The sequence below is a fragment of the Erithacus rubecula genome (genome assembly GCF_903797595.1).
Source record: "Erithacus rubecula genome assembly, chromosome: 3".
NCBI lineage: Eukaryota > Metazoa > Chordata > Aves > Passeriformes > Muscicapidae > Erithacus > Erithacus rubecula.
The window spans coordinates 62,128,122-62,152,324 of NC_136689.1; the positions used below are offsets into that span (position 1 = coordinate 62,128,122).

Below are 24,203 nucleotides of genomic sequence, written 5' to 3' on the forward strand. Positions count from 1 at the left end.
GTGGGCCCAAGCAATGATAACTTCCCGTGGTTGTTTTCTAGGCGGGTGTATCATCATTCCAATTAATATAGAGATTTTTGTTCTGGTTGTTTGTTTTTATTACTCACATATTTTTCATTTGTAACAATGTACCAAACTAGAAAATGATTCAGCCATTTCAATTACCTTTTGTTAAAAATACAAGTTCTAGCAAGGAAGAACTACGATATCATTTCCATGATGACAATACTTTCTAACCTTATGATATTAACCTTGGGATCAGAACTTGTTTGTGTGATTTTAATTTTTTAATCCGCTCTTCCCTAAAATGGTGGTGATAGAATTGACAAAGGATGGACTCATCTCACCAACAGCTTAGATTTGGGAAAAAACATAAAAAAACATCCCACACACAAAAGAGCTGGGGTCAGAGCAAGCTGGATCTGAAGGAGTGTGAAGCTTTTGACTTTTCTAGTAGATCCATGGCATCAGGCCTTCCTCTGTGTGTACAGTTCCCAGTTGATTGCTGCTGCTGCTCTACATAACAAGCACTGTAACCAGAAAAGCATGCAGTCCTACAAGCTACTGGGATTCATGTTGCAAGGCCAACATAAATATTCTTCAGGACAACCAAAGCAACCAGTCTACTTACAGAGAAAGATGACTGGATTATTCTGTGATCTGTATTTTTTTCAGTGGTGTTACATGTTCTGGTTTGTAGGACAAAGTTTCTGACCTAGTTAGCCTAGAAAACAAGAGGGAGTAAGGATAGCAGGTAATTCTAGACAATCCTTGTTTTTCTAAGGAAATGCTGTACTCCTTTTTGTTTGAAAGAGCCTGGACAATTATACTATAAGCTACAATGTATGTACGTTGTTCTTCAGAGAAACTAGGGAAAAAATAAATAAATGGGGGTCAGAGGGTTGGAGGAAGAATTATGGCTATAACTGAACAGAGAATTGCTCCCTGGAAAGGACTGATTCTAGCTTGGTTTTTGCATTCATTAGACATTATTTTGCAGTTGATTTCTCAACAGTTTAGATCTGAGTGATACAAAAATAGCCTTACTACCAATACTAAGCATTTAACATTCTAAATTGCTAAACCCTTTTTAATATACCCTATCTGTAAATGTTTAAATAATTAAATCAGTACATGTATTGATTTATGCATTTGTCACTATTTCATACTCATAATTGAGTCCATATAAAATATTATTATTTCTCAGCCAAGTCTTTGGACAGTCCCTAGCATATTGTTGATGGTAGTGTAATCCAAGCTGTGATATGGAGTATTTGTTAGTGCTATAAGCTTAGACACTGCATTAGCTTTCTTTACATAAAGAAACTGATGATTCTGATTGCAGCCTACTAAATATTCTGAAATCTTAGATTCTGGATTTACAACGTGGAGCAGACTGTGGTTGCCTTATGCTCATGCTTATCACTGAAGCAACATCTGTGCTTTACCTTAACAAGTGGAACAAGGAGTATTTTTCTTCTGGGTGTCTTACAGACCATGTGTCCTCAGCATTATACTTGCAGCTGCTGTCTCTTTCACATAATGAGCTGAGGGGAAGGTTGGATTTTATTTCAAAAAACACCTGTTGCCTTGAAAAACCTCACATACCTGATGGACCAGAATGGTAATATGAGAGAAAGAAAGATTTCATATTATGCTAAAGAAATGAGGGATTTAACATGATGTGTTTTGTGCTGATGGCTGAAATGATTGTGTAGTTTGTGTGCCTGGCAAAAGGAAGAATTTAGACACAACTGGTATCTGTTGGGGAGCCTTGTTCCTATTTTTTCAGAACACTGTACTCTAAAAAGTCTGTTGAAAGAGAACAAAACAAAAAGAACATAAAAAAGAACTAATAGCTAGCTTCTGGCTGTGTTAAACAGAGCAGCACAGTGGGTTTTAAAAATATTAGTTTATCAGAGTTCTGCTTAGTCTCAATCTTGAGAGCAACATAGTTCTCATTCAAATTACAGTACATATAGTGGTGAATGTCTGAGGTCAACTGCACTGAAGAAATGAGCCAGGGAGAATGGTTAGGCTTTTACGTACTCTCTTTGAAACAAATTGCCCTAAACAGCTAAGAAAAGATCTTTTCCCTGTTCTGTGACTGTGGAATAAAGATCTGGTGATTATATGGATATTACTATGAAATGCAAAGTCCCATACAGACACAGATTTTATGAAACCACTTTCTGCTGTCCATGTCATAACTGTAGAACAGGTGAAGTCAGTGAAAGAGTGAATGTGGCCAGAACTGCTACCAGCCAGCTGTCTTTGGCCTGACATACCAGTGTCTTGTAGGCTGTCACCAGTCATTACAGATTGTAACAGCCCTGAAGCTGAATCACCATATGTACCAACACCAAAAACTGTCCTTCTGTCAGAATGAGGGCAATTCAAAATCAGTATAAAACAGATTGTGACTCTACAGCATAGACCATGAATCCAGCCCTGCAGAAAATGTTAAGGATGACAAAGAGCTGCTTGTTGAAGACATAGTCTGCCTTTAGATTGTGTCCTGGTGAGGAAGCTGGGTTCAAGCAGGTGTGGTAGGGTCTTTGTCTTGGCAAAGCAAAGAAAGACTTTAGAAGGCCAAGAAGGTTTTTGTAATGTGTTTATTATGAGCTTCTTCACATTATTTTTATGTGCAATCTCAAGTGGTGGAATACTTTGGCATGAGTTTGAGTAATGTACCAGATGAGACATCACAATAGGAAGACAATGTACTGGTTCTACAAGAGAAGGATAGATAACCTCACATTTCCATATTTTAGTATTTCATGTGGTACAGAGCAGAGTATAATTACAGCCTTCTGTCAAACACATAAGCTAATGCTTGCCTTTAAAAAAAATGTTTATTTGTAAAAATCTTTTAACCTCCCAACCCCACCAGTTGAAAGAACAGATTGTCTGTATGATTCATTTATGTTCCTTCTTCTCTCATCCAAGCTATTTATCTTGGAATGGAAAGCTATGAAAATATGGATGCCTTTTCCCTCCTCTATTCCATCAACTTCCAGCTGCTGAAATGCAGAGCTCAAGACAAAAGCTCAAACAGCTTGTAGCATTCAGAAATGAAGTGGTTGTTGGTTCAGTTGCTCCTTATTGGAAGAGGGTTTGGATGGAATCAATTACATGTATGACTGCAAGAACAAGGTAGCACAGAGAAGTAATTCACAGCACATCATCCAATTTTCAGGAGTTCTCTGTGTGCATGCACTGGTTTCTTATAATGTTGAGCAGAGAAAGCAATGTTGTTCCCACAAACGTCATATGCACGTACCCAGAGAATTTATTTTCCTTATCTATTACATGAAAGCAGTGACATTCTTCTCTGCAGTAAAGTCCATGTAAATACAGAGAGCTGAAAGGAGGAGGTACGTTTCATGAGATATATATTTGCAAAGTGCCACTCTGGTCTGAACTATCAGTGAAGTTAAAAAGTCTTTCCTCCTTTCCTTTGAAAGAGCAGTATTTCATGAGACATGAAATAGCTGCATGTTGTCTTTTTGTGTGAGAGATGCAGAAGAACAAGTCAATGACATTCATAGCCCTGAACTTTGAACAGGATGTGCTGCTGTCTGTGCCACACCACAAAAAACCCACTTTTGCACTTTATCTTAGCTAATCTAAATGCAGACTATCAAACCCATTATTTGACTGATTCCTCATTAACAAGGCAATTTGCTTACAGGGCAACAGAATGCACAAGTGTACTCTCGTGTTCATCTTTTGTGCTCAGAGGCTGTGCGGTTTTAGGCATTGTGTTGAAAGTTGAATTAGAGCTCAGAGAGGAGGATGATGTCAACATGCCCAAAGAGAAGCTTGCTGTCAGGCTGTCTTTTCATTTCTGTGAGAGGTTTTTTCTGCTCTGTGGAATAAACACCAAACCAAGGTGCTACTTCAGGACTGGGGGAAATGGAATACATTAAAAAAGAATAAAAAGACAGATATTTTTGACAGCATACAAAGTGCACTCAACTGAGAGAACATGTCTTAGGGTATAGAAAACGGTAGTGCTGTCCACCAAAAGGTAAAATAAAGTCATCAACCTTGGAAATCTGTCAGTGTTAAAGTTGATTTTGTAATGCTAATTCAGCTGTGTTTCTCACCCTATACTACAAGATACTTTGTAACATGAGTAATAATGAATGTTCACTTTAATAGGAGAAGAAAGATGGAAATGCAATACATACAATCTAGCCAAGAGGCTAATTTAGAAGTTAGTTTAGAAAAAACTTGTCATTTCTAGGAGTTTACAACATTTGACTGCTTTGTTCCAAAGGACAACTTCCCATATGGCCCAGGGATTGAATATAGCTTTCAAAAGAAGCAGCATTTATTGAGTCAGGTGCAGTGGTGTGCAGACATACTTTCACATGTTGGACTGTAAGATACCTGGTTGGGAATAGAGATGACTCCTGAGCATAATGGACCTGTCCATTCCATGTCTAAAACACCATCCCCTGAAAGAGTGGGGGCTTTTCTGACAATTTTGATGGGACCTGGATCAGGCTTCTTGACACTGGCGTTGCAGTAGATAGCACTTTTTTTTCTTATTATTTAAAAAGGCAAGGAAGAGATAAAAGTCAAACAAGTTTTGAAAATTAAATGCCACAGTGGCCAGTACAGGGCATTTAGTTATGTATTGTTGGCATGAGAAACATGCACCTGTAAATTTAGAGGGGATAGTGGTGGGAATATATAATGAGAACATTCCATGTGGCATTTCCTCAGTAACATAAGAAATCAGAAACACAAACACTCAAGGCTGTCAAGAGTTATTCATAACCTGTTTTCATGGGGTTTCTTTGCATATGGAGTATGCGTAAGTTCCTGACTTACTCCATAAACAGCTGATTTTAAAGCAGTGCAGTTGATCAGGGACCGTTTTAGACCAAGGTCGAAAACTATTGCCCCCTAAAAAGGATTTTATTTGCATATGGTTACTCAGTATAATGGGATTTTCTGATCTCCCAAAGATGCTAGAAAAAGGTATCATAATGATTTGAGTAGAAATCTTATATGCAGTGTGAAAACAAAGAAAAATCTATCATGTTTGCCCAAGAAAATGTTAGATAAGTTGTTCTTATGAAAAAAAATCTGATCATGAAGAGTTCTTTAATTGACCAGATGAATTCGGAATAATATTCAGTGTTCAGACTAGGTACAAGGTCCATGTTTTACCAATCAATTTACCTAATGAATGGAGCAATTAATCAAGGCATACAATACATTTTTGGCCATTTAATGTCAGAGTTGGAACTGATCATATGCTTTAGCTCATACTAATTTTGCTATCCTCTATAAAATTTTTGCATTTGAACCCTTTAAGAGAATATTTGAATCAACTGGCAGGAAACCAGTTTTTCTTGGTGGTTTTCCAGGAAAAGCAGTGCACAGACTAGAGGCATAAGAGTTCGACAAGTTGAAAACCACTGCGTCAGCTTAACCAGAAATCATAAGGTGATAAAATTACAGGGCTAAAAGAGCGAGCTAAATCACAGATGGCTCTAGAGTGTGAGCCACCTGCACTCACAGCCACAGATACAGTGGGAGAGTGTCTCCATGAGCCTGTTGCAAAGCCATTGCCTAGGACACTTGCTGGTGTAAAGTCAGGAGAAAATTTATTGGGGAGGGTTGGATATATGGAGTTGGCGCAGAGCCAGGGTCCATGAGGAAGCTTTGGTAAGGTAATCAGACTTTTACTTTTCTCTCTGTTTCAAAGCAGTCCAGGATCTAGAGAGCATAGGTGACAGTAATCTCAGGTACTCAGTGTCAACAGTGAGGTGTGTGGTTCTCACAGCAGTAATTTCTAGTGAACCACTGCCAAGTTACACTTTCTTGATCCATCAGAAAAATGAAGACAGCATCCTTGTCATTGTCCTCAGCAGGAAATTCTTGTTATTGAAAATTATTTTTACTGGTGCTCATAGTTCTTATTTCTCTGGTAAAAAATTTAAGTTGGAGTAGTAATGTAATTTAAACCCATTTGTTTCAGTCTGAGAAATGTACCTCCATGAATGCTTTTTATCCCCCATTTTTTTCTGTTTTGGGACACATGCTTGAATGATGTCATTTGTTGCTATAGGCTATGAGTAAGTCTTTTATTAATTTTCAGTCTCATTCTTTCTGAAGAGCACGTGTACACTCTTTTCACTCATCTGCCTCCCCATCCCTGAACTGCTTTTATTTTGCTAGTTGGTTGCAACTGTTTTGAGTGTATAGAAATGCTGGGCTTGGAAACTGAGAAGGCTGTCCATTGTCGTCAGCAAAAAACCAAACAATGAGCTCAGAATCTGGCTCTTCAGTCAGTTTCTAGTAAAAAGGAGTTCAGTGAATAATGAGAATTAAGCCACAAGGGAAACCAGTGTGTGGTTTGAATGTTGTTTTAAATAAGCTGGGAGTGCTGTCAGGAGTGATGAGGGTATAATGTGGCCACAAACGTGCATTGCCTCTTTTTATCCAGTATGAATTGCATGATCAATATGGTCACATTTCTGAATGTTGAAGAGTCCATTAGGACAGATTAAACCATTTCACTGTCACTGCTAACTTCTTTTAGTCTACTGACACCCATACATTGAACTATGTATTTCCACTATTAATCTGCAGCTTAAGTATTTGAGCAGGGTTTCATAAGTTTAATTATGTGTTTTATCCCAGAGATACAGTAAAAAGATTAATTTAACATTTTTATGTAGAACTTCGAGGCTGAAGTATTTTTTCTTGTTGCTTTGATGCATATTTTGTTTAACAAACCACCTTAATTCAGGTCTGCTTTTCAATCACATCCTTGCCTTTCAGAGAGGTTGAGGCTCCCTCTCCAAGTACATGTAGGCTTTTGTTACTTAGCACCTCTGAAAAGGAAAATGTGGTTCAGGTGGGAAGAAATACCAAATACTATTATAGATGTCTGAGCTTTAAGTTTTGAACTGACTTCCATGCTAGCAAATTTTGGTTGGATTCTTTCAAGATGATAAAAGTGGAAGTGAATTTACAAGGAGACAGGTTCTGGCACTTTTAGCCTTTGAGTTGCTTTCAGGGAGCTCAATAGAGCCTCTTAAAGAGTGAGGTGGAAATGTCATCTCTTGTCTTGAAGTGGATGAGAGGCAGAACATACAAAAAGTCTTTTCCATATAAGAACCTATTTTTCCAAGCCTTCTCTCTAAAGATAGTACAATTTCTTAGAAATCAGTGGGTTTCCAGGCTTTATCTGGCTACTTGTCAGACAGAGGAAGTCAAGAAATCAGTTCTTCAGAAGGGTGCTCAGTGAACACTGCTAGAAGAATATTTGTGAAGTAATACCTCAAGAAGTGCTGGAACCTTTTTAATTTAGAGAGAAGCATCTGAACTTCCTGGAATTTGTATTTGTTAAATCAGGGATACATCTATGACATCCTAAGGCCTGTGAAATTTTAAAGTCTTTTCTGAAATTTACTTAGTATGGATTTGGACCTTCACTGGGAAGGGCTTCTGACAGAAGAGCTGGGGATAGAGAGTGAGGCTGCTTAGCAGATAATAACCAGAGTGCCTGCAACCAGAGCAGCAAAAGTGTGTTTGTGCAGATCACAGTGAGACCTGCAGACCCTGAGATCTCTGTGGTCTTCTGATGTGATGGCTTACAAGATGTGTTCCATGGAGGAAATGTAGGTTTGCTTTTCCTCAGGGAAATGAAGTCTTTCCACAAATAGTTCCTCAGCACTGGCAACCAGGTCCTCCAAAGAACTCAGAGCTCAGATGTTCACAGGAAAGAAAAAATACCTCTGAATTTAAAAAAAAACAGTTGATCTTGGTAATAACAAAGTTTAAACTTCAGTACATTGTATGTAGTTCCTGTTTATTTAAATAAATAATGTACTTTTTCAGAGATGCATCATGTAGCTCCAGGTAACAGGAGAAACTAGAGGCTTCAAAGGGCTGTGAAACTTTAATGTACCCCACTTTCTCCAGTGAAACCCTGAACCGAGCTGATTTCCCTTTGCCATCACTCTTTGAGAAACTTGCTTGTTTTTGTAGGCTAGTCAGGATGAAGAGCTGTAAGAGCTCTCCCAGGAAGACTGTGGCCAACTTCCTCCCTGGGCTTTCTGTCTACTCTCCCTTATACAGATTGCAAAAAAAAAAAAATTATTATTTTGTCACAGCATAATTTTGACATGTGATACAAAGAATATTCATGTAATGTTTTTACTTAAATGTATTCTACCTGGAAAAGCCTTTTACCTCAGGAGTCCTGGGCTATTTAACAAATATGAGGCAGGTCAAATCCTTCTTATGACTGATTGCTGTTACTCATACCCTAATGCTCATAAAATATGCTTTTGACAATCTTTGGTTATTAGAAGCCAACAATGATGGCCTGGTATAGATTTTAGTGATGTTTGCTCAGCACTGGAGAGAAGATTTTTGTTCTTATGGCGGTTTTATGCTTGTTTTTTAGATGTTTGGCTCTTTTTTATCTGTTGTTTGTTTCTATGGTGATCACTAATGACATATTACAGAGGCAGAAAACGATGACACAAATCCTGCATAGCTGACAAACAATTTTGTGGCTGTGTATGGTCTATAGAGAAGCACCACAGACCAGGTGCTTAATCTAGATCAGGTGCTGCAATGTGACAATAGCACATTTTACTGATGTGAAGGCCTTTAAATGTAGATCCATGGTTGTGTGCTGTGCAGTGAGATGGCTTGGAAGTCTCCACCAGGTGACTTGGCCCTTTGCTGAAGTCTGCGATGGAGATTGAACATTTTCAAAATGAATTCTTGAACATTTTCAAAACTGCTCAGAAAAGAAAGGTGTTGTAAAACCACCAACACTTTAGTCTGTAAATAGACCACATCTTGAGTAATGAGTGGACTTGTTATCTTTGTACACAATTCTCAGTATTTTTCTATGCTGAATCTTCTGGAATCCCTAACTATCAGTACATTACATCTATTTTTGGAACTTCTTTGTGTAAAAGTTGAAATGAACAGAGATCAAGAGGGTCATAGATTTTTGGCTGTTGTCAAAGAGATTAATGAAGAATTTGTGGATCTGGAAGACAAAAAAGCAGCCTCAGAAAAGAGCTTTAGGAGAGCATCAGCTTGTCAAGAGTTTTGGTCTGGCCTTGTTCTTCCTCTCTTATGGATTATCTGAGATGTTTTTTTGAAAATATGATTTCCTATTGCTTCACTTGGCAATAATAAGTAGCCACAATGTCCCTAAAGCAAAATATTTGTATCTGTTGAAGCAGTGACAGATGAGCAAAATAATTGACTGTTTCTGCTACTAATATTAATAATTAATGAATTAATTAATAAAGATGACAAGTAATATTCATTATGTTATAAATTTAACAGTCCCTTGAAATCAATCAGAAAAACATGTCATTTATAACTGAGAGAGTTTAGAGGAAATTCTGGAACACTGTGGCAAACTTTATTGGTGCAAACTGTGCAGAACATGTATATTCTTTACCTAAGGTAATCATATTGAAATTAATGTAAAAACAACTGCTCTGGCTTAAAGTATCCCTTCACTCCAGTTCATCTGTGCAGTTCATGTTTCAAATAGAGAAATAAAATGGCAGCAACAATTTACCCCAAACGATTCTATCCATCTTACATCATTAATTAGAACTGAGAGATCTTAAAGAACAGTATGGTTTGAACTCCAGCAGAGGTAAGAGCACTGAGTGGTTTAACTCACAGTGAAGCTTACTAAAAGGTGAAGTTAATGAACTGAGATACAAATACTACTCTGAAACAAGTAATACTGACCAGCACCACGCACAGTTACATGACACAGTTTCATACACTGGCAGGTATAAACATCCAGAGAGAGCAGCACCAGTACAATTGATAGCACTGATTGGGGCTGTACAGGCAGTAGCAATGCTGAGAAATTTTAACAAAAATTCCCTAATACAGACATAGTCATGAAGGATGAAAAACACCAAAAAACCTCTGTATAGGGGACAGCTGATTGGTGGTAGTTAATGTACCTGTCTGAGAATAGAAAAGAAAATATCTCAGGTGGTGTCTGGTTCTGTCAAAACAGACGGCAAATCTCCCACTGACTTCAATTTCAACTTGAATTTCAACCCTATTTTCTACATGGGCCAGTGAGAGAAAGGTGACAGGGTTTTTTCCTTTTTTACTTTTCATTTTACAGAATAAAAAGTGCTCATTTTTGAGAACTGACAGTGACTCTTTAAGGCTTGGTCCAGTTTTTAAAAACTCTATCAGCCAATTAGCTGTTTAAAATAAATACTGTCTCTTTAGCTAGCCTGAATAGTTTCTATGGCAGCCCCATCTTAATTTAAATTTCATTCTTTTTTCATTCTTTCCCCTCCCTTCCAGCCAGCAGCCACTTCACCACTTTACTTTGAAGAGGCTTCTGAAAGCAAAATGTAAAAGACAAACTGTGTCTCTTCCTCTGGTAGTGCTGTCTCTTTTAGAGAAAGGCTGGGGTCAGTGAAGGTCCCTCTACAGTTTTCATTTGCTGAAGGGAAAACTAGTCAGTCATTGTGTCTTTTACTAGATATAAAGGACCCATAAGAATTTCTGCAGATATATAATATCAATAATATGTAATATTCTCCAACAACAGAAGTCCAGTGGATTCTGATATTTACACTGTGCTTTTAAATGCTCTGACTTTGAGGAAATACAGTATTAAATACAATAACATTTGACAAATTCAGTATTATAAGGTCAGTAGGGTAGTTTTCTTGACTAAATTTTATTAGGAAATCTTATGTTTGTTTCTCTTACTCCTATTTAGTTTTATTAGATTATTTTCAACTAGTGAATTTACATGTAACTTGAGATCTGAGTGCATGTGCCTGTTTGTTCTTGTAGTTTGCTTGGCACATAAATAATATTTATCTTTACTAGTACTTGGATACCAGAGTGATGGTCAACTTAGATTGAACAGAACATTTAAAATGAAAAGGAGGCAGATCCTAAATCCACATGAGCTCTGGAGAACTGAACATCACAAAGGCAAACTGGAAATTTAAGCTTCAGGTCCAGTGCATCTACTCAATTTGAAACAGTGCAAGTTTGAGTGGAATTTGTACTCCTGCTCCTTCAAATGGGTCAGCAGCATTGTCTTCATTAGGCATCTCTCACAGAGCCTCTGGCAATTTTCTGAGCAGTGGCTTCTGACAAACATCAGAAGTTGGCATTATGTTATGACAGAAAAGGCTAAACCAGTTGCTATTTAAAAGATTATTTCTAAATATATATGATTCCTCCATTAACCTCTGCAGGTTTAACTGAGAAGAGGCCAGTCTGTGCTGTTACTGCAGTGGGGACAGAGAGATCACTTGCTGTTGTCAGCCACAGGTTTCCACAGCATGGAATTGAGCTGTCATGGCATACATGTCAAACTTCAGCTCTTCCACCCATATCAGTCACCTGAGTCAGCTGTCAAACACACCTGAGGTGAAGGCTTAAGATGCATTATTCCACACTTTACCAGTGGGGAAATTGAGGTGCTGCATGGAAACACCACATGGTCCTGGAATTCAGGTCCAAAGTCACACCCGTCTCCTCCAGCCTCCAGAACAAATTGCTAAAACCAGAGTAGGAAATGCTTTGAGGAATTTGCTTTCTTCAAAATATTCACCTCATCTGAGGAATCTATCTGATGATTGATGTGTCTGTGTGTAATCCCAAGAATACCAAAAGGATTGCCCAAAGTTTTTAGGTGTCAATTTTCTATTGTTCCAAAGCATGTCCATTTTTTTCTACAGATAGATGTATGCGAGTTGGTGGTGTACTCTGATAAATTTACTCGTTATTCTTATTTTACTTTTGACACTCAGGCTTCATTACTATAATTGAATATAAGTGAAAGAGTTTCAGGTGACTTGTTCTGTAGCAGTCTTTTGTCTAAGACACACAAGTTGTTGAAAAAGATTCCCTCTGATGCGTTTCCACTCATTAGTCTTTGCTGGTTTTGGGGAGGGTCTCATGAAAGATTCACCTCCTTCCAAAATTCTAGTGCTGCCTGCTTAGCACAGCCTGGCTGCTAAGCACAGGGAGGCAGCAATGAAGTGTCACATTTGAAAGAAGGGGAATGGTGATAGACTGAACTAATGCATTCTTAATGAGAAGGAACTCTTGCTTTGAAAGGATGCAGGGAAAGAAGTACGGTGTGCTCAGAAGCAGTAAAACTCTGAAAACTGTTTTTAATGCTGTTGCAGAAAGAAGGAAGTTACTGTGGCAGAATTCTTATAAAATTATTCTCGTAAAATGCAAATACTGTGTTAGCATGATCCTTTGATTAAGATTTACATTCAAAGGTGAGAGATCTGGCTGCTCTGATCTGTACACAGTTAAAAGTTTTTGGGACTGGATAAATTTTGGGCACATAGCACAAGCCTTGCAATCAATATATAGTCCACTGACAACCGAATGTTTCAAACATCTTGTAATAAATTTTGGATAATAAAAAAATGCCAATAAGTCACCATTTAAATGTAGCACAGGTAACTCAAAAGAGTGTTACCTATGGCATGTGTGCATTCAATAGTACAAAATTTCTTAAAGACAGTTCCCAGACATTTTGAGAAAGTGACCTTGGCCACATTCTACAGTAGAAAAGGAGGAATAATACAGTTGTGGAGGAAAAATGAAAATCCTGATGCCACATCCAGCAATAGTTTTCACACACATGTGAAGCATAGTCAAGGAATGTCAGTCTTTTAAGAACATCAGTGTGTATCATCCAATGATCTGTCTCCAGCTCTGATCAAATTCCAGTGCTTCATCAAAAAGAAGTGAACAATGAGACAAGAAACCAGTTATTACTTTGTACTCAGAGTGAAGAAAAGAATCCTCTTCAGCCTTAGTGACCATGGGATCCCGTAAGTGTCTGTCTAATGCAGTGTAGACAAAGTTCCAGGGATACACATTTTTCAAACCTCATTGATGTTGCAGCTCAGTATGTGTTCAAGAACTCAATAAACAATCTTAAGTTTCTACATCTAAGGATATATCTTTTCTCATATTTATGATCTGTTTGATCAGCATTTAAAGCTCTGCCCTAAAATAATGCTGCCTCTCTGGAGGAATTTGAAGGATCCCTTCTGAACTTTACTTTTTGCATTGATGGAAATCTTATAAATTTGAGACCACATTTAGTCATGGCCCAGTTTTAGGACCTATGATTATGTGCTGGCACTGCCATTTGCTTCATTCTCCATTATTTTGCATTGTCTATGTGAAAGAATTGTCATATTCCTCAGCCACTCTGTTGCTAAGAAAAATAAGTGAAATTTAAATTTTATCTTTGTGTGATAGATACTCTTTGCTTTAAAAATCCAAGTAGATTGTCTCAGCATCAACTCTGATTTAAGCTCATCTTTTTTTTTAACACAGGTGACTGTGTTAATTCTGTGCACAGAACTCCAGAAGAGGTTCTCTCCAATGTTACTAACACTTCTGTAGATTTACTAAAAAAACTTAGTGGCATCCACTGTAGAACTGCATACATTCTTTTCACAAAGCCACCTTCCGACTTTTCCTTTCCAGACTTCAGCATTTCCAGTTAATCCATTCCATATTTATACCCAGAACTATGCATATAAAGGGGCAGAAGGGAGGACTGCTAAATTTTATCCAATTTATATTACCTGTGCCAACAAAATTCTCTTCTTAAGTGATGAATGAGTCCTTGTCTGCATTAAAACCTCCTAACCTTGGGTTGCCCAAGACTTTTATGACTGCACTCCTAATTCTTGCTCTTATGACACTAAGAAACATACTGATTGCTCCTAAAACTAATCCCTGAGAAACATAACAAGCAACTTTCCTCTTCTCAAGTAACATCACCTGTAATATACCTTATTATTGCCTCTGCTTATCTAGCTTCTTATCCAACTGAAGAATTTTAATGCCAATTTGTGTTATTTCCACTCAAAGTATGAGCTTCCTGTAAGGACCCACATTAAGCATTTTATATGATACCCACATATCCTAGATCTGGCACATTATCCTTGTGTAAGAAACAAAGTAATGATTTTGACCACAGGCAATCCCATTGTAATTACTCCTGTTTTTCATTTTCATGTATTTTAATCACTTGTTTCAAATCTGGTTTAAATGTTCATGGTGCTGAAGTCAAGCTAACAGTCATGGCATCATTTGACATAGTTTCCCTCTCTCTTCTTGGGTATATTTGCCCAATACATCATTGCATATTTCTGTAATCTAGTACTATCTCCAAATAATATATTTAAAATCTTTTCTACTTGTGCTTCCATCTGCCAGCATCCTCAGTGGTCTGGAGAAAAGATAATATGGACCCAATGATTCTGTCACTGAGCTGCATATATTTGACTTCCCTTTCAGATGATGTGATTTCCATTGATTTGCCATCATTGTCCTTAGCTATCCTTTCAAAATCTTCATGTACATCAATTTCCTTGAAATTGGGGAAGAGTATGTCATTCAGCAACAGATAATCTATACATCAAGAATAATGTAGACATGCCCAGCTTGCCATTCAGAGCAGTGTCAGGGCCTCACTTCATTGCTTTATTTCTCTATTGTTCCAGTAGTAAAAAAAGTGGCTAAAAAATATGTCTTTGTTTTACTTTCCCATGCAAGGTACAGTTCAAAAAAGCCTTTATCCATGATTCCTTCGCTTTTATGTGTTACAATGCCTGAAAAGAAGTTCTGCTTGATAGTCCAGGCCTCCTCTCACTCTGTGAGGGTTTTGTTCCTATTCTTAGTATATTGCTTTCATTATTTGTTCATTTAAAGACTCTAACCCTTTCCTTTCTTCTGCCCAGTGCACACAGATTATTTCCATTCTCAATGTAAATCCATCCTTTCCTGCATTCAAATAATTAAGTTCCTCAGACCAGTCATCTTCTTTCACTGATTTTTTCTATTTTCTAAAAGTTTGCCTTATACCAAGCCTTAGTTACAGATTTATTTTTGTCCATCTTGCAATCTAAGAAGGACTGAATTCATTCATAATCACTTCCTCCTCAGGAACATCAGTTTTTTCTCAGCTGCTTTACAAGGTTCTCCTCACACACACAAACCCCCCCCTAATCTTAAAATAACCCACACGTTGTTGTTTTATGAATTTCTGTACCAAATAACCAGTCATCTGAAATGTCTAAGAATATCTAAACCTTGCTATTATTGATGGTATTTATGTCTCTGGCTGGAAAACTTAAGTTTCCCTTATTATTTATTTCTTTATCTATTTATAGAGATGATTATACCCTTCCAAATCTCAGCCTGTCAGACCATATTATCCCTTTCTCCCCAAATGCTGTCCAAGCTGAGTCTCTTTTACCATCTTCCTTTCAGTGACTTTCATCCTAGCAGATTATGTTTTATTCATGCCATCACATTTTAAGATGAATAAACACAATTTAGCTGTTTTACTTTGCTACAACATCAAATTTCCTGACTTTTATGTATTTTAAGTTGCATGCACATGGGTCTGTATATATAATTTCCTTGTTTTCTTTTTAGATTGAAAAAACCCCAAGGAAAAACAGCATATGCTTCCCCACCCTTTCACAAAGATTATAAATGTACCTATTCATATTAGGTTAACAGTGTTTGGTTTGGTTTGGTTTTTATTTAGCAATATATACTAGTCATGAATAATTCTTTTCTATATCATGCTTTCTGCTAGTCACTACTCATCTACCTGGATGAGGTAGAGGTGATTGTGGAATACTGATTCAAATCAATGTATATCCCTTAGAACATACAGAAAATGTGTAGGGTTCAAATAAACGAAAAATATCAGAAATTTGAACATTAATAAACACCCAGGAGTGTAGAGATTTATCACCCCTACTGCTGACATGTAAGCATATGGTCAGGTGCAGCTTTAACCTAAATTCTAGAGTTCTGTAAGTGGAAAACTGCCCAAAAACGTTTGGCCACCATCTCTCATGGCCATCAATCTTAAGAGTGTGCCCACAGATCACAGGCAAAGAATGAATTAACCATACTCCCTTAGCAAATGTGCCAAGCTCAACTCTCCTGAACATCACCACAGCTGAAGTTCAACATGAAGCTTGCAGATTGCTGTTCCCAGTGCTATAAAGTTCTTGCCATGCATTTGGGTATAAGCATCACCATTAAAATACATAGACATACTCTGAAGTGTTAAAATTAAGTCCTCCTGTGCCTAAATATAGGAATTATAACTAAAAGCCTGTTTATCAAATAATTTTATTTGCAGTCTGAAGAAGACAGGGAATTTAACCTTAGGTATAAAAAAAAAAAAAAAGTGTAGCTAAGCTAGTACTTTAATACATTTCTTCCAGTCAGTGTTGCTGTGATTTAGATGAGAAGCAGCAAGGAAGATTTGAACTGTCACACTTGACTTTCAGCTGCCAAGAAGAGACACTGGAGGTTACAGGCTAAGGTTTAATTTATATTCCTCCTTTTGTTACAGGCAGAGATGGTACGTGCTGCTTTCCAAGCGCAGAGATCTTTCTTGGTTTTAGCATCTCAATGTCAAGAGCCTCAAGAGGTAAGGAAAGTGACCTGGAGCTTCAAGAGGCAGTGTGTAAAAAAGCATGTGTTCCCTTATGTTATTGATCCTGCATTTGCTTTGTTTGTTCCTTTATTATACAGTGTGCTTAGGGGCTTGCTTTCACTTTTATAAGCATGGTGCTGTAATAATCAGTAAGTCATGGTCCAGGGTTAAGAATCTTTTCTGTGCTAATGCATATAAGATCATTGAAGAAAGCAAAGAAGGTGTCAACTACAGTTGTAAGTGGGATCAGTCTTTTTCTGGAAGCTGGAAATGCCATGGGATGGAATGGCAGGATGCTCCGTGGTAGACAATGAAGTCAGGGTATAAGCTAGTGAGAGAAAAAACAATATTGGCACATACACTCAATATTCCCCTAATTGAGGTCCAGGTTAGGCCAATGCTGGAAGGAAGGCAAAGCATTTTGTCAAGAAAATGAAAAATAAACTTTTAGCAAGTTGATTTATATCCTTGTTTTAGTGGCAATTATTTAAATCCTCCCCTCACTAGAAAGGAGCTCGGGGAAGCTGTGGAGTTGATATGAACTTCATTTGTAGTTTCTAGAAGGCTCAGGGCCAATAGCACTGTATCATTCCTGGGAATAGCAATCAGGTAGCTCTCTTCCAGGGGACCACACTTGAACCTTCCTCCTTGGAGTATGCAGAGAATGAAGTCTTGCTGTGCACAGTCTCATCATGGCCTTCAGTTCTCCCTTTTTCCATTAGTTCCCTCCTCCAAAGTGCATTAAAATCCATTTTTGCATGTCAGTACTCTGCGCATGGTATAATTTATTGAAATATTGCTGTCACTATTGTTTAAGAGACACAAATTAGAAGTTTTTCTAATCAGTATGTTTTAATGGCAAGGGTACTCAAGGAAAAGAAAAAAAACCTCGTAGATATTAATGGGTAGGCTTTAGAGTTCCAGACAAGAAGGGATCAGTGGTTTTTCCAGCTGTCCCTGATCTCAGGGAGTAAAAGTGGGTCATGGCTCACACAGAACAGGCAAATTCCCATTGGCACAGGCCTCGAACAGTCATTTATATTGGCTGTGAATACAATTGCTCCCAGTGGCCCACAAAATTCTACATGTTCATAGGTAAAATATTCCCCAGTGAACAGTTTCTGATAGTCCATAATGTAATGAAATGTTCTGAAGTGTTGGGATTGTCCCAGCTCTGGTACAAGAGTAAGCTGTGGGTGCTGGTTTGGCCTCCTGTGCTGATGTGCTATCAGTAGGATTGTCTCTGCTTTTCCAGTGAGAGTGCTGCTCCTACCCTTTACAACTTTCTGACCTCAAGTCAGAGGTCAAGTTTGAGACTTTCAACTGTAAAGTTTAGAAATTTTCATTTAAAAATGTCAACAAAACATGCTAAAAAAAGCAAATAACAAAAAAAGCGTAGAGGTAAAAAGAGATTGTCCAGCAATCCAGAATGATGGTTACAAAAGCATTAAGAAAAGCAACAAATAATAAAAAAGCCTTGTCATAGACATCATTAGAGCTAACCATCCATATGTCTTAGTAACACATTTTCAGGCTTGCATAGATTTCTGCAGCTTGTTGAAAGCAAGAAAGTACACTTTTATCATTTAATTATTCTTTAGCACAGAGGAATTGCCACATGATATGTGTGTACACATCATTCCAAAGTTAAAATGCCAAGAATATTACAGACTAAAGTTTCTTTTTATCAGTGAGAGCAAACCCAGTCCAGTTACTTAAGTTTTTTTAAAGACTGTTAGCTACACATTTTTATAGACATCAAAACACATATTGTTGTTCATTCTCTATCTATTTTTTGCATATATTTTTTGCACAGATATACTCAATTATACCATGAACAGATGTGAAAATAATTGAAGGCTGCCTATTCTGTATAAATGGAATACTTTTTTTCCCACTGCAGAAAGTGATAGTTCCAGGCATTAGGTTTTTTATGTCTCCATCACAATGAGGAAAAAAAAGTTCTATTGTAAAGTCACATTGGTTAACCATTTTGAAAAAGGTGGTAATCACCAGCTAACCCAGGAGAAGGAAAGAAACAGGCATTCTGTCCCTGCTGCCCCAGGATCTTACTGCCGTGATGTCATCTCGGCTCTGGTTGTATTTATAGCCTAGAGCCATGGAGTCAGTGTGGAATCCAAACAGGAAAGCTGATCATTAGTGTATCAGAATGCACAGAGTAGAGAAAAGCAAATGAAGATGACAGCATATCTATAAATGCAAGAGAAAAGAGAGTAATTCTGTCATTCAGCTGTCTAGACTGTTTGCTTTATAATGTAAAGCTGTGAATGAGCCAGCGAGTTGCGATTATGGCATAGCAGCTTTGTAGACATTCAGAGACAGCGGCGTGGAGACTGAGGGGATTTACTGAGTTCCTGTCATGTTGGGATGTCATACATGGTGCCTTTAAAAAAAAAAAAAAAAAGAGGGAGGGGAGAATGCGCTGGAAAAATAAATTAGCTCAGCTCTTGCAGCTTACTAACTAATGAATAAGGAATTAAAACAAAAAGAAAGCTCCTATATCTAGAATAATCCTTGGATGTTTTTCTGCTCGGCGAAGAACAAAACGTGTATCATCAAAAAGTGATATTTTTTTCTCTCTGTGAAAATGGTGAAGTCCTAGAATTCATTTTGCTCTTTACTTTGGGCTATGAGTCACTAGCAAACATTTTCATACAGTCAAGATTGCTAAAAGTTGCTTCTGTGGAGTTTTGTTTCTTGTTAATAATGTTTTTTCTTTCATTTGGAATCTGTTGCAGTGCACAGCCTTTATTATCTGTATATGTGAAAATAGTAGGAGCCAGGAAGGTAATTCCAGCTGGCATACCAATCTAGCATCAACTGCAATAAATTACTTTGCAGAGAGCATGTTCTGTTACTTTTTATGGTCATGTTCTATATTTGTATGTGCAGTGGAAGAGATCACATGACAAAACCACCAGTTGATATTCCTGTTTGTGTATATCTCAGCTAATGGCTGCTAGATATAGGCTCATTCAGCAAGATGGGATTTTTCAGTCCATCCACTTATTAGAAATTATTATCTGATGCCAAACTTCAAACATTAAAACAAAAAAATGTCTGTTATAAATTGTTTACTACTGTAAATAGTAAAAGAGAATATATGACTGCATAAGAGAGTACAGAGAAGATGAGAAAATAAATTAGAGTATTGCTGTTAGCTGTAAGATGTTGTTAAAAAAGATGTTTTGAGACCACATGTTTGCACGTTGCTTGGGCTATTCAGAGGACTGGTCTTAGCATAAACCTTCACAAAACATTCTGAAATAGTCTGGATCTGAATTTTCTATTTCCCACAGTCTAAGCCAAATACAATTCTGACTGAAATGTTTTTTATTTCATTGTAAAAAAAAATTAAAAGTTATTAGTGATCCTAAGCAAATTTATCTGTTTAACAACTTTTTAAAATTTGCAGTCATGAATACTAATCACTGCTCAAAGTCACTGCATTAAATTCTCTCTGAATGGTGACTCATACACTGCTTTCTCTTTATGAGTTGTTATATTTCACTTTAAAAGTTCAAACATATTTAAGAGTTGCTTTGAGGACACGCAGAATCCATTGTTCCTATACTGAGAACAAATTAATGAGATGATTATTTTTGTGAATCAATATAAGCATATGCAGGATGAGTGTGTTCGTGGTAAGAAGTACTACAAACAGATTTAAATGACAGATGCGGTTCAGACTATAAATGATTACGTAATTTCTCATTAGAAAAGAATGCTGAGTTCATATGACTGCCAAAGCTCATGGATTTAATTACTAACATTGCGCAGACAAACATTCCAAATAAATACCTAGCTTAAATATCCAGATCCTGCACACAGGTGGGAGGAGAGGGGTGGAAAAAAGTGAGAGGTAAAGGAGAGCCTTCCCTTTTTTTCCCTAGAAAAGGGACACCTCACGCCACCTCACAGAAAACCAAGAAACTGTATTTGAATCCTTCTGTTTTTATTTTTATAGTCAAGGAAAAAGAAAAAAAAATCTATTGTAGCATTAGAATAGTTGTGGCAAAATCTTTGAATAAAGGACTCATTCTCAGAATTTTTATGTAGAAATCAAAATATGAAGATTCAGAGTTCCCTACTCTCTGTCAGTGTGGGTTTGTTCACTTTCTTCTCTTTCTATTTTAAAGTACTTCAATAACAGGACTCCTGGGACTTATTATTCTGCATTCTGGCAGGATTTGTTTTCTAATTACCTTGACTTGCTTATGTCGTTCCATTTCCCCCTACTTTTCCTCATGCTTAGTGGGATCACCCTTACTGTTTTCCAAATACATGAACAGTAGGATACTCCTCACCTTGTTATTTATTACTTTCTTATGCAAAAGAATTTGGGCTTAGTTTTGCTGCCATTCTCTCAGCTGGTTGACTGCTGCAAACCTGCTCTTGTGTGTCTAGAAATAGCTTAAGGAAGAATTTGGCTCAGTCCTTTTAAGGTCCTCAGGCCACAGACTCATAGAAGGTGCCAAGAGTGACATGGATAGAGCCTGAGAGTCCTGATCTCAAAAGGGAGCCCCTTCCCCCGGTCCTGTTCTCTGAAATCTTGCCAAACTGTTGGCATACTTCTGTTATCAGCAAGCCTACAACAACTGCATGTGACGTGTGGTCACAGCCGCAGGGATGGACCAACAGTTTCCAGTTGCTAACCCACTGCAATGCAAAGTTCACAGGCTCATTTTTGGATATTGTTGCAGCTCTTACTCTGTTTAACATCCAGATAGCTACGACACCTGTTACCTCATAATTCTGTCTCAGAATCACTCATCTGCATTTTATCAGCCTCAAACTCTTTATATTGTCAGTTATAGAATCGTTTAGGTTGGAAAAGATCTTTAAGGTCATCAATCATAAACCCAGCACTGCCAACTCCACCACTAAACTGTGGCTCTAAGCACCACATTTACATGTATTTTAAATGCCTTCAAGGATGGTAGCTCAACCACTTCCCTGGGCAGGTTGTTCCAGTACTTGTCAACCCTGTAAGTGAAGAAATTTTTCCTAAGTACCAATCTAAACCTTCCCTTTGCATCCTGACGCCATTTTCTTTTCTCCTGTCACTTGTAACCTGGGTGCAGAAACCGACTCCCACCTCACTGCAACTTCCTTTAAGGTAGTGCTAAAGAGCAGTAAGGTCCTTCTGAGCCTCCTTTTCTCCATGCTAAACACCCCCAGCTCCCTAATTGATCCCTGATAGGTCTTATTCTCTAGATCCTTCACCAGCTTCGTTGTCCTTCTCTGGACATGCTCCAGCACCTCAGTGTCTTTAGTTAACTTCTCTAGGGTATCCTTGTACCATTTCAGTTTCTTCATTGTGTTTTCCAAAATTCCCAGATCAATAAAAGGTGAATGCATTTGAGATTCACTTCTGCTCCTGGAGCAGTGCACTCAGCAGGAAGAAGGCCATGAGACACTTAGGGATTGTGGGAATGCAGAAGTGCAGCATTGAGGCAGAGATTCACATCAGTGGCAGCTCTAGACTGGCTCACACCAACATCCCCGGGCACAGACTTGCCAGCAGTTCATGTTCTGTGCAGGAATCAGGCTCCAGTAAACAAAGGCTCCTTGCACTTGTGACCTCCAGTGTACCTGTATACTCTAGATCCTCATTTGACATACTAAGCAATTCTAGGGATCTGCAAACCTTTACTGAAATTCTGCTGTTCATAACATAATGTCTGAAAATCATCAGGGGAGTTTTTAGTCCCTATAGAAATGTTCATATTCAGACTGTGCCATGTGACACCCTCCTGAGCTAAGCTGATAGGATACTCCCTCTCCCATTAAATACCCTATTCTTTATTTCTGTTAAACACAAATCCAAACTAGTACTCTCCTTTTGCTGTGTCTAAATCAGACCACATCCAAGGATTTGTGAATTCCAAAAGTTATGTCAGTTTCAGGACTTCTCAATGAACCGGGCAGTTTATCAAAGGATGGAAATCTGCAACATCTAACATCCCTTTCCTGGGACATGTCCCATGAAAGGTGACTGTTCTTAGCAGTCTCATGGGATCTCAGATATTGTGAACAAAACAACTGTGGCCTAACAGACACTGTCTCCTTGCTACCTGGAATGCCCTGGACCCCACTGACATGGACTACAATCACAGCAGCAGGATTGAGGAGTAGTAAATCAAAAAGTTGAAAGCAGTTTATTAGTGTAGTTGTTCTTATTGATTACTTGTGGGATGTTGCCTGTGTGCCTAAAGCAGGAGGACCCTTTCTTGCTGAAAACACTGCCCACAGAAAGCTATAGTGGACAAGAATACAACACACAGAACATTCAAGTCCATTTTAAAAACAGCCAGTCCCAGCCAAAGGCAGTGGGTGTGATTCTGCACTGCTGTCAACTGATGCATGCAGGTTGTATCAGACCCAGGATTTCTCCACTGGTTAGAAGTGATTTGTCTTTCACATTCCTCTCCATTTGCCTTGCCTCAGAGTTTACATTTAAAAATAAACCCACAAATGACTAAAGTAGTAATTTGTCATGTAGGGTTACAGTTTGGTATTCCCTGTTTTTTTCCCACAAAGGACAGAACTGCTATAACTGATACTGGCTGTTAGATTGAGAATTTTTGTGCTATCTAAGAGGAATAAAAGCCAAATACCAATTAAGTCATTTTGGAAGCACACAAATGTGCCTAAGCTTCTGTGTTGATGAAGCTGACCAGACAGTTCTGCAGATTTGTCCCTCTGTGTCATAGTCCTGCTGCTGCACAGCAGTGAGTTGAAGTGGCAAAACCTGTTCTGTTGACCAGTACATCAAATACTTGTTACACCACTATGTGAAAGATTTACAGTCTAAGAAAAGTAGGCCATAATAAATTAATGTATTTCTGTAGTTAGGTAGGAGGAGAGGTTTGAACCCTGAAAATATCAGAGTACTAGAGGGACATAAGTGTAATGATCCCAGAGAAAAATCTCACTTATCTCTACAGCCAGTCAGAAGATACTTGCATAAAAAACATTGGATTAAGGTGCAGTAGGGTAAAAAATTTGTATTTTATATATACTTGAATAAATAGCTTCATCCTCAGCCTAATCTGAACAATGATTCCATCCTGGCTATGAATAAAGAGTTACAGAAAAAACACAGGCCTTTCTTAAACTGCATACGTACAAAAAAAAGGGCAAAGTCTTCTTTACAGGTTTTGAAAATACAAAAAAAAAAACAAAATAGGAAATTACAGTTAATTAAAAACTATTTCAGATCTAGAATCATAGCCACTCATAGCACAAATGCATCTCACTGGTTATCTTATTCCTGTAGATAGAGGATGGGCTTCTGCTCATCAGCTTAAACTGTCAAGGAAGGAAAATCATGTAAGGTGTTTTTCTAGGCTCTCTTTACAGTAATAGCCAGCACCTCTGGAGTCCATTTCTTCACATCTATTAATATCTTCTAACATATAGTCATCTAATACCTATTAATACATGGAAAGCATTCCTCAGGGACATCTCTTTCTTCATTTACAGTAGAGGGAATCAAATCTCAGCTGAGAGCAGATGCTTGCCTGTTAAATTGTTAGAACTGAGCGTGGTGGTTGCTATCCATGACATCTTTCATCCCTTGAAAGGATGAAATGTGGGATGGGACTGCACTAGGCTGTTTGCAGAGATAATGGCTGTGTCTGTATTAGTGTTTTAGCTTACT

The 24,203-nt window shown here is 37.9% G+C and overlaps 1 protein-coding gene across 1 annotated transcript in view; it reads left to right on the forward strand.

The window, feature by feature from the left end:
* CAP2 (cyclase associated actin cytoskeleton regulatory protein 2) overlaps positions 1–24,203 on the forward strand; it is a 67,745-nt gene that overhangs the window by 16,129 nt on the left and 27,413 nt on the right. Inside the window, exon 4 of the mRNA XM_079299949.1 lies at positions 16,433–16,510. Coding sequence (XP_079156075.1) covers positions 16,433–16,510 — 78 coding nt within the window. The remainder of the gene's footprint in view (positions 1–16,432; positions 16,511–24,203) is intronic.